The sequence below is a fragment of the Pelobates fuscus genome, chromosome 6 (genome assembly GCF_036172605.1).
Source record: "Pelobates fuscus isolate aPelFus1 chromosome 6, aPelFus1.pri, whole genome shotgun sequence".
Lineage (NCBI taxonomy): Eukaryota > Metazoa > Chordata > Amphibia > Anura > Pelobatidae > Pelobates > Pelobates fuscus.
The window spans coordinates 88,723,897-88,734,963 of NC_086322.1; the positions used below are offsets into that span (position 1 = coordinate 88,723,897).

Here is an 11,067-nt window from a genome sequence, read left to right on the forward strand (position 1 = left end):
CTGTCAAACTGAGCGTCTCACCTACCACAAGGTTATCAGGAGCTATGGCTAGAGAGCCGCGAGCCCGAGTTCTTTATAGATGAAAGATGGATATGATTGGACACAATGTACCACGCCCCTAACTCTGATAGGAGAGAGACGCTGCCACTTGGAGACAAAAGTGTAGATTGAAATACTGAGCACAACGCATGCTCTTTCAATGTTACACTGCCATCTAGTGGCCATGTATAGGTACTGCGTTAATTGATTAATTACATAATTCGATCCAGAACTAAGAGATACTATGTGTAATACATACAATCAGTGTAAAAATTAAAAGATTATAATTATGTCTTTAGCTAAATAATTTATCGAGACATATTTACTTTTAATCTCTTTACCTGCATTCCGTGCTATTACAGGATTTGTCTATTATGTATGAAGCAAAGGGAAGGAAAATGAAACATTTTATCAGTAAATGCAGTCTGCACTGAATACTTGCCGGAGCTGCAAATTCGAATACGGTAGAAACCTTTCCCGCTGGCGTTTTTTTTTCTCTAGTTCAAAAATGACTATTCAGCAAATCACCGCAAAGCACAACCTCCTGCATCAGCCAATCAACGACAAGAGCCGCCCAGTGACGGTTTGATTTGTCTATCAGTTCCCCACTCGGTCGTCTCAAGAGACATATAAGAGAAGGCAGCCGTGTTGGGAGCATTCATTGTTCCACTTGTCTCAGCTCAGAATGTCTGGTCGCGGTAAAGGAGGGAAAGGGCTCGGTAAAGGTGGTGCCAAGCGGCACAGGAAGGTGCTCCGTGATAACATCCAGGGGATCACTAAACCGGCTATCCGCCGTTTGGCTCGCAGAGGAGGTGTCAAGCGAATCTCCGGCCTCATTTACGAGGAGACTCGAGGAGTGCTGAAAGTCTTCCTGGAGAACGTTATCCGCGATGCCGTCACATACACCGAGCACGCCAAGAGAAAGACGGTCACCGCCATGGACGTGGTGTACGCGCTGAAACGCCAGGGCCGCACTCTCTACGGTTTCGGAGGTTAAACGTTTCGGCTGATGTTCGATAATTCATTCAAACCAAAGGCTCTTTTCAGAGCCGCCCACTCCTTCCCTCATAAGGCTATAATTCCACCAGGATGGCTCGGCTGTCTCAATGCTCCCTACAACATATTGGAGAACGAGAAATTACAGAGTAGCCTTCCGGTAACACAAACTCCAATGTGTTTCCTATCCATATAATGTGGCCTTATGTTTCCCCGAATATCCTGCTTCGTTTTCTGTTTGAATGCAATGCTCTCATAAAACATGAAATAAGGGCATTGGAGGCTGAGAGGGTTAAAGTCTTCCTTGTTAGTAAGACTAGAATCCTCTCTGCACTAAACTGCAGTCAGTATGTGATCTAAAACGGCCGGAGAGAAAAGCTGCTGTGATCGAAGCAGCCATTCCCGCTTTTTATATGGAAAACATGCTGCATACTGACTTTATACACCTCGAAACAGACCTAAAACTAGACATTCTATACTGTGATAATTATAGATTGAGGAATCATTAGAATTCTCTAAGCATCACAGTCCATACAAATTATATGGCAGTCGTTTCCACCTGAGTATGAAAGGGTTAAACTATATGCATTTTATCATCACAAAATACTGCTTAATGAAACTGCAATCAGTATGTGGCCAGGAAATGGCGGGAGAGGAAAGTGGAAGAACAAAAAGCTGCTGTGACAGAGCCAGCAGGGGGACTATATCGTGCAGGATTTAAACTTCGCCATTTTGTAACCGACTTTCCCGCTTTAAAAACGCCATGCAGAGAACGCTGAATGTATAAATTTGGTAATAAATACATTATAAGAGGGAAACAGACCCACCAAACTCCTAATTTTAATTTATAAAGTATTCATTGAGATTGATATTGCTGGTTTGATCCATGATATGTATTAAACAAAAAGTAACCATTGCAATCTGTATACACGAGATGGCAGCATTGTATAATTTGTGAGAGAGGAGTGTGAATGGAAACACGTTTCATGTGTAAGCTAGATTGATACATTATAATAGTTTCAGGCTGTTGTATCTTTTAGTATACTTTATAACCAGCAGAATAAATGTTACACTAGGTTCTGCCATTGAGAGTGTTTTACAATTTATTTTAGCTTGAAGAAGATTTCAAAATTGAAATAGTGTAACGCGACAATCGATTACTTTTTACATTTCGCACATAGAGAATACTCTCGTAATATAGTCACAGCTCTCTCGTGGATTGTGTGGGTGGCTCTTAGAAGAGCCTTTGTGTTATTAGAGTTTGGGTGACGGGTCTTTACTTGGCGCTGGTGTACTTGGTCACTGCCTTGGTGCCCTCAGACACGGCGTGTTTGGCCAGCTCTCCGGGCAGTAAGAGCCGTACAGCGGTCTGGATCTCCCGGGAGGTGATGGTGGAGCGCTTGTTATAGTGAGCCAGACGGGAGGCTTCCCCTGCGATGCGCTCGAAGATATCATTGACAAAGGAGTTCATGATCCCCATGGCCTTGGAGGAGATACCGGTGTCGGGGTGGACCTGTTTCAGCACCTTGTACACGTAGATGGCATAGCTCTCCTTCCTGCTCTTTCTGCGCTTCTTCCCATCCTTCTTCTGGGTCTTGGTCACGGCTTTTTTAGAGCCCTTCTTGGGTGCGGGAGCGGACTTGGCTGGTTCAGGCATGATGATCAGAGAAATCTTACGAAATTTCCAACAGAATAAAGAACACGTTCCCCAGCTGCTCTATATATAGAAGCCCTGGCAGTAAAGCCTGACCTGTGTGCATTTTCTATTGGTTCGTTCAGTAAGAGCATTGAGCATGGAACGCGGTAACCTACAGCGATTGGTTACTTTCTGAGTCGGACGCTGATTGGTGGCTTTAAAATGCAACCAATTAGATTAGAGCTCGCGGTATCTGAGATGGTATAAATAGCCGTGCAGGGGGCGCCAAGGTCTAGACGATAATTCCCAGATTTTACTAGTAACATGACGTAAAGTCATGATTTTATTAAAGACACGGAGGCGAGTATTATGCATAACTCTTTCTTTATTTCCTCAGCAGCAAAGATAGAGGAATATAAATATTGTCAAAAATGAAAGAAAAACTGTATAGGCATAACGGGTAGCCAATCACATGGTAGAGGAAGTGGCTATATAAGTCCTGTGTCTCCCACAATCCCCCTCTTTCTTGCGAAAACCGAAGACCAGGTAAGAAGAAACGATGTCCTACTTGATCAGCACAGGAAACAGGAACAATGCGACAACATCAAGCTAAAAAAGACAGAGAAATATGGTAATTTCCAGACTCAAAACTGTAGACTTACCAAACAGCATCATAAGGAGTCACAAACAAGGAAACCGGATTCTGAAATACAAAGGATAAATAATTTAGTGAACATAAAAGATGTATCAAACCATCCAATCATATAAATAAACATACATAATCAATACCTAATCAATACATAATCAATACATACCTATTGAACAGGAAAAAATCCGTAGAGTCTCAAGCATCTCGTATCCCCATTCCACACCGGGAGGGCGGGAGGGAATAATACTCGCCTCCGTGTCTTTAATAAAATCATGACTTTACGTCATGTTACTAGTAAAATCTGGGAATTTTATTAAAGACACGGAGGCTCATATTATGCAAGTTCAAAGCTGTGCAACTATTCGAGATGCGATGTGTTCAATAGGTCTGAAATAGAAATCTCTAAAAGTCGATTCACTGGACCAATCTGCCGCCCGCATGATATCCTCCAGACGACATCCGACCGAGGAGGCTTTAGAAGCCATCGCTCCCCGTACAGAATGGGGCGTAAACACAGAGGTGTCTATACCCGCAGAGGATAATAATTCCCGTATCCAACGTGCCAGGGTAGGTGTAGAAACCGGTCGATAAGGCGACTTGAAAGATACGAACAAATCGTGTAGATCAGCAGAGCGAAGGGAACTCGTGACATCCAGATAAACTCTGAGGCAATCCACCGGGCAGAGCGCCGGACAGCCAGGAAACCTGGGATACGAAAAGGACTTGGATGCAGATTTAGTCCTCCTGGATATATCAAAAGTAACACCTTCAGGGGTGAATGCAATGGCGTCCCAATCCATGGCCCTGACGTCGGAGACCCTCTTGCAAGAGATCAAACAGAGTAACATCACCAACTTGGATGACAGGCGTTTCAAAGACAGCTCCTGATTAGGGTACCATGAGGAGAGGAACTGCAACATTATGTTAACGTCCCAAAAGGCAGAGAAGCGAGGCCGAGGAGGGCGCGCAAGGCGGATACCCTTGAGAAGACGACACACAAAAGGATGCCTGCCGACAGGGGAACCATCCAAACCCCTGTGTCCGGCCGAGATAGCCGAGCGGGAGAGGTTAATCGTGCGGTACGCCTTGCCCGAGTCAAACAGGGACGTGAGAAACTCGAGGATCAAAGGCAAAGGGGCAGATACGGGATCCACTGCCCGTTCCAAGCACCAACCAGACCACGATCTCCATGAAGTCCGATAGGCAGTTCGAGTGCCTGGGGCCCAAGCGTTATCGAGGAGTAGGAGAGTTGTCTGCGGAACGCCTGGGACAATCCAAGGTCCCCTGAAAGGAACCATGCTATCAGTGGTAGCTGGCGTTGCAATACTAGTTCGTGCGGGTTCCCATCCGGGTTCAGAAGGAGGTCCTGGAAGATTGGAATCAACCGAGGATAATCGATCGACAACTCCATCAAGCGGGGAAACCATGGTCGAGATCTCCAAAGCGGGGTGATTAACGCTACACAACAGTCGTGGCGAACCAATTTCGAGATCGTGCGAGCTATCATGTTGAATGGAGGGAATGCGTATAGCAGGCCCCCTGGCCAGTCTTGAAGGAAGGCATCGGTCGCCACCGCTGCCGGATCCGGCCTCCAGCTGAAGAACTTCGGCAGCTGAGTGTTCAGACGAGATGCGAACAGATCCATCTGGAACTTTCCCCACAACATGTCCAGGCTTCGGAACACCGAAGTGTGTAGACGCCAATCTCCAGAGTCTCTTAAGTGTCTGGAATTCCAATCCGCTCCCGAATTGTCTAGTCCCGGGATGTGTTCCGCTGTCACCGAGACGTTGTTGGAGAGGCAGTATTGCCAGAAGTCTTTCGCCAGAATTGCCAACATCTTGGACTTCGTACCCCCCAGGTGGTTTATGTAGCGGACCGCTGATACATTGTCCATCTTGAGGAGAACGCAGCAATTCGCCCGTCCTGGGGTAAGACTGCGGATCGCGAAAGCTCCAGCCAGGAGCTCTAGGCAGTTGATGTGCAATGATTTCTCCACGTCGGACCATCTGCCTCCTGTGGAAACGTCGCCACAACGAGCACCCCAGCCGTGTAAGCTGGCATCTGATTCGATCACCACGTCCGGGATGGAGCCGAAGATGGCTCTCCCATTCCACGCCTCCATGTGTGCTAACCACCACACCAACTCGTCTCTGGACTCTGCGTCCAAGCATATCCGAGACTCGTAGGAGTGACCTGACCGAAGGTGTGACCCTTTGAGTCGCTGGAGGGCCCGGTAGTGTAGTGGGCCCGGGAAGATTGCCTGAATAGAGGCCGCGAGAAGGCCAATTACTCTCGCCAGCTGTCTGATGGACAAGTCTGCGACGCGCAGAGCTCTTCGAATCTCCTTCTGAATGGTTTTCACTTTGGAACCTGGTAGGAACAGGAACTGTTGGACGGAGTCCACTCTGAACCCCAGGAACTCTATGGACTGGGCGGGATCTAGGACCGATTTGTCCCAGTTGATCAGGAAACCCAACTTCTGTAGCAGGGTGGTAGTCCATTCTAGGTGTAGAAGGAGATCCTCCTTCGATTGGGACAAAATCAGAATGTCGTCCAGGTAAACAATGAGGCGAACCCCTCGGGTACGGAGGAACGCCACCACAGGCTTCAGAAGCTTGGTGAAGCACCAAGGGGCCGAAGAGAGACCGAAAGGCAGGCAGGTGAAACGCCAACGCCGCCCGTGCCATGTGAAATGGAGATAATCTCTGAATTCTATAGCAATGGGGACCGTGAAGTAGGCGTCCTTCAGGTCTAGTTTGGCAAGCCAGTCCGACTGGCGCAGAAGGTCCCTGAGGCAGTGAATACCTTCCATCTGGAAGTGCTGGTAACGTAGGAAGGCGTTGAGGGGACGAAGGTTTATTACAGGGCGAACTCCGCCTCCTTTCTTGGGCACCAGGAACAGATTGCTCGTAAAGCCCTTGGCGGCGAACGGCAGTTCCTCTATAGCGCCCTTGGAGAGCATCTCTCCGACCTCCGCGGAGATCATCTCGTCTTGTTCCCGTGGAAGGGACAGTTCTCTGGGGGAGTAAAACTGGACAGGCATTGAAACAAAATCTAGGCGATACCCCTTTACACACTGCAGAACCCAAGCATCCGAGGTGAGCTGTGCCCACTCTCGGTAAAATAAGGCCAGTCTCCCTGCTACCTGAACGGGAGGGGAAGAAAGGGTACTCACCGTAAGGACGTCTGCTGGTGGCACCGCTGCGGGGGTATCTGGAGCCCCAAGCCCGACCTCTGGCTGGGAAGAAAGGAGGGGTTCTTTGGTCCTGAAATCCCCGGGAGGGAAAGAAGGAACCTCTGGTAGCGCGAAATGCGCCTCGGAAACCCCGGCCGGGTGGACGGTTCCTGCTACGCCCGGCCCCTCCAAAAACCTTAGGCGCGAACACACGCTTCATGCTCGCCTGTGCCTTGTCAATCGCCGTGAAGGTCTTGACATATGACCCCATGTCTTTAACGAAGGAGGTGCCAAACAGTAAACCCTCTTCAGTCGGGTCAGGCTCCGCCACAGTCATAGTGGCCAGTTTAGGGTCGATTTTTAGTAATATCGCCTTACGTCTCTCCGCAGATATCGCCGTATTGGCGTTTCCCAGCAAGCATATGGCCCGTTGGACCCAACCAATGGCCACGTCCACGTCCAAAACTGAATCCCCAGTTTTAGCAGTATCTAGAAGCTCATAGAGCTTCGAGAGGGGCCCTAGAGTGTCCAGGATCTTGTCCTGGCATCCCTTCAGGGAATTGTCGAGGCCCTTTTTGGGCTTCCAGCCCGACTTACCCAGGAACTGGGCAATCTGTGGGTCAATATCTGGTGTTTTACCCGCAGCGCCCGGGAGAGAAGGGCGAGGGCATTCGGCCCGCAGCTTATTGCGGCCTTCTTTGGAAAGGGGTGTGCGGATACGTTTGGCCACATACTGGGCAATATGATCCGGGGGAACCCATTCAGCGGACCGGGGGTGACGTAGGTCATCTGGGTCGAACAGGGGGTTACCCTGAGGATCAAGAATAGTGTTGTCAACCCCGGAGGGGCCTAAGACTGGACCCCGGGTCTTGGCGGAGGGCTCTGAAGGGTTAGCGCCCGTAAGGGGCAAATCCTCGCCAGACACATCATCATCACCAAAGGAGTCATACTCCATATAGTCGGATTCCTCCTCCACACTCCGGTCGTTTCCATAATCTAGCCTTTTTAGCCCGGCCAGGGGCTCTTTTGCGCGTGGGGTGCGCGCCATCTGTGACCGCCTCAAGCGTGTCAGTCATGGCAGGTAAAACCTGCATCGAGGAGTGGGAGCCGACGTGTTTTGACTTGGCCTTCGCCTTACGGGCTCCAGGCACAGTCTGAGCAGGGGAGGGGGACCCCACGCCCGTAGGGGCGGGGGAGGCCAGAGTAGGCAAAACCAGGGAGTGCATCGATTGTGAAAATGAAGTAGTAACAGCTCCCATGGCCGAGGCAATAGCCTTCTGAATGGAGGAGGCCATAGTGGCTTCCAGCATGGCCTGAAATTCTTGGGAGGCCATAGCGCCCTCAGCGCTGTCTGAGCGGAAGTCCCCAGGGGGACCCGCAGGCCCATCCTCCCTATCCTGCATGCTGCAAAGTGGCAGTGGGCAATAAATACTGCTAAATGACACTAAGGTGGGTGAGAAGAGCAAAGGGTTGAGTAACCCACAGAAAACGAAACACACAGACCGTCTAGCGTTCCCAGGGGACCCGGCAAAGCAAAGGTGACCGCACGGCAGCACAGGGGAAGGATCGAGGTCCGCCCAAGATGGCCGCCGCACGTGAGGGAAGGCGCACGCGACTGGGCACCCGGCGGGGGAAGGGGCTCGTGCACCCGATCCGCCGAGCCCGCCCGCGAGCGGGGAGGGATGCGTGCGCAGCCGCGGTCGACAACAGAGCGGTTGCGGCAAAAGCACAGAGCCGGGAGTCGTGCGGGAGCACGAGGGGGATAGAAAAGGCAGGTTACAGAAATCCCCGGGTAGGGGGGGAAAAGCACCAAGGGGGTCCCAGGGGGAACGCTAGTGGTAACAGGTAATTAAACAATCATAAATAGTGTACAATGAAATATCATACAAATAAACGATCATCAAATTTGAGTCAGAGAGAAACAAAAAGTACTTATCTGTCTGAGGAAGCAGCAAAGAAAGAGGGGGATTGTGGGAGACACAGGACTTATAGAGCCACTTCCTCTACCATGTGATTGGCTACCCGTTATGCCTATACAGTTTTTCTTTCATTTTTGACAATATTTATATTCCTCTATCTTTGCTGCTGAGGAAATAAAGAAAGAGTTATGCATAATATGAGCCTCCGTGTCTTTAATAAAATTCGATTTCGTTTTGAAAATGTCAGGAAGAGGCAAACAGGGCGGCAAAGTCAGGGCTAAAGCCAAGACCCGATCATCCAGAGCAGGTCTGCAGTTCCCAGTCGGCCGTGTCCACAGGCTGCTCAGAAAGGGCAATTATGCCGAGCGGGTTGGAGCCGGAGCTCCGGTCTATCTGGCTGCAGTGCTGGAGTATCTGACCGCCGAGATCCTGGAACTGGCTGGGAATGCAGCCCGAGACAACAAGAAGACCCGCATCATCCCCCGCCATCTGCAGCTCGCTGTGCGCAACGACGAGGAGCTCAACAAACTGCTCGGAGGGGTCACCATAGCCCAGGGTGGGGTATTGCCCAATATCCAGGCTGTTTTACTGCCCAAGAAAACCGACAGCCACAAGCCAGCCAAGAGCAAGTAACTCCACTGTCCCTCAGCTCCCAAACTTACACAAAGGCTCTTTTAAGAGCCACCCACAATCCCCAGAAAGAGCTCACGCTGATATGACTGTATGGAGGTGATCACTGTCTTGCTACATTCTTATACGGTTATTCACTACAGTGACACGTCAAAGGGAATTTAGTATTTAAGGGTCTAATACCTCTTTTTTACAGTCTCTGTAATTCGGCTAACGAACTAAGTGATGCTTTTCAAATTTCCATTAAAACACACCTAGCGGACTTTCCCTTTCTAACCATTGCTATTACTACTTGTTATACACTGGGGAGTCTTTAGTGAAACACAAGAAATCGATCAAAAGCGGATTAATAGTTAAGTCACTATTGTGAACAATAGGAAAGTGCTGCATATCATTATAAGGTGGAAGGAAGTAAAGACTCCAATCCATCCCGATTTTCACACATCGGTAGATTCAATTAAACTTGAATTTCAGATTTGAGATCTTTTGGGGTTTTTTTGCCTCAATTTTATAATTCAGGTTTTAGTGAATGAGCATGCCTCTCTTTCTACTGGTAATGCAAAAGAGGGCGGCAAATTCCAATTTCAAGTGACTTCCAATCATGCCACAAAAAAAAAAATCTCAACTCCAAAGCCAGTCAGATTTCTCCTAGGTGGGATTTAGTCACACCATATGGCCATGTGGGGGTCCTCTCCTGCTTCAAAATAACCCAGTATGCCATACGGTGTAACTAAATTCCGTATTGCCAAGATAGGTCTAAGTAAGTAGTATTGTAAGATTTCATGCTGTATTTTGGGATGTGCTCTCCTTCACATGTACAAACCTTTTGGAAATGTATTACTGTTCTGCTTTAATTGTACTACGTTGTTTATTTTGTTTTCCATATTTCTAAACACTAAAAATATAGATGAACCAAAAACCCTCTCCCCTCCCCCTTTTTAAAAAAAAAATAAATATATATTTATTCTTGATGTGGTATCATTCAAGTAAGACACATAAAGTCATAGCTTTCCCATATTTTGTAAATTCTAGTAGGCTTAAATTTGTATACTTTCATATCACTAGAAATGAGGCAAATCTAATCAACATGAGGTTGAGGGTCAATCATCAAAGCCTGAGCCTCCTCCCTATTTTCTTCTCCCTTGCACAGTGGGTCAGCTAACTGCCTCCATCCACACATCAGGACATGCATGCACACATTCACACGGCAAGGGATTTTATATACCACTCGAGATAATATTCTCAAAGCCAAGCGACTTTTTCTAAAAATGGTTTTCACTGAGACCTCATTGTGGGGCTGGACTATTCACGGTCCACAGACCCAACCCATGGGCAGCCTAGATTTCCTTTAAAACAGCCTTCTGTCCTCTAGGTAAGCCCACTGGTGCAAAATGGTAGAGGAGGGGTAGTCTCAATTAGGGTCACTACAGGCCACCTTTCACACACCTGGCTTACACACAGGTTCCCTCGCCCACAGGCCATCATTCCCAGCTATTTAAATACCCTCCCTCTCACAGGAAAAGTACAACATTAACTTTCACAAGGTAAGTACAAAAGAAAAAATGCATTACTGTAAAACCAAAAATAAAAGCAGGTTGTGTCAAATAGACAGTGTGCCTGGGAAAACAAACAGCCCCAATGCAACCCATATGCCAGGCCGGGTGGTTTATAGAGGGTCTTGGCTCTTCTCCTCACCACCTCGTCTCAGACTGATTACGGCTTTGGGTGGATCTACATTCACCCTCGATAGTCGTAGAGGCGTCAATTGAAGGGTGCAAGTGACTCTCCAGCCGACAGTGTTGACACAGAATCTCCTTGAGGCACCCACCACCAGAGTACCTGCATCTTCGCCACTCCATCAGGACGGAGAATGGCAAATCATCAAATATTTTATTTATTTTTTAAATTCTTTATTTTTGTTGAGGCATGTGATTATGGGGGTACAGAAAAAAGAGAGGGAGACGTTCAAGAGTTGTACAGGATGGGGTCGTCATAACATATTGACAAAGTCTCCTATGATTAT

The 11,067-nt window shown here is 48.3% G+C and overlaps 2 protein-coding genes across 2 annotated transcripts; both read left to right on the plus strand.

Annotated features, from left to right (window-relative positions):
• Positions 1–724: 724 nt before the first annotated feature.
• On the plus strand, positions 725–1,036 carry LOC134566085 (histone H4). The gene has a single exon (XM_063425795.1). The coding sequence runs from the start codon at positions 725–727 to the stop codon at positions 1,034–1,036; it is 312 nt and encodes a 103-aa protein (XP_063281865.1).
• Positions 1,037–8,654: 7,618 nt separating this feature from the next.
• LOC134566086 (histone H2A type 2-B) lies at positions 8,655–9,047 on the plus strand. Its single transcript, XM_063425796.1, has one exon. It carries the CDS (start codon positions 8,655–8,657, stop codon positions 9,045–9,047), a length of 393 nt encoding a protein of 130 aa, XP_063281866.1.
• Positions 9,048–11,067: the final 2,020 nt, after the last annotated feature.

Coding starts and splice junctions, on each gene's coding strand:
- LOC134566085 (XM_063425795.1), top strand. CDS start 725: ATGTCTGGTCGCGGTAAAGGAGGGAAAGGGCTCGGTAAAGGTGGTGCC.
- LOC134566086 (XM_063425796.1), top strand. CDS start 8,655: ATGTCAGGAAGAGGCAAACAGGGCGGCAAAGTCAGGGCTAAAGCCAAG.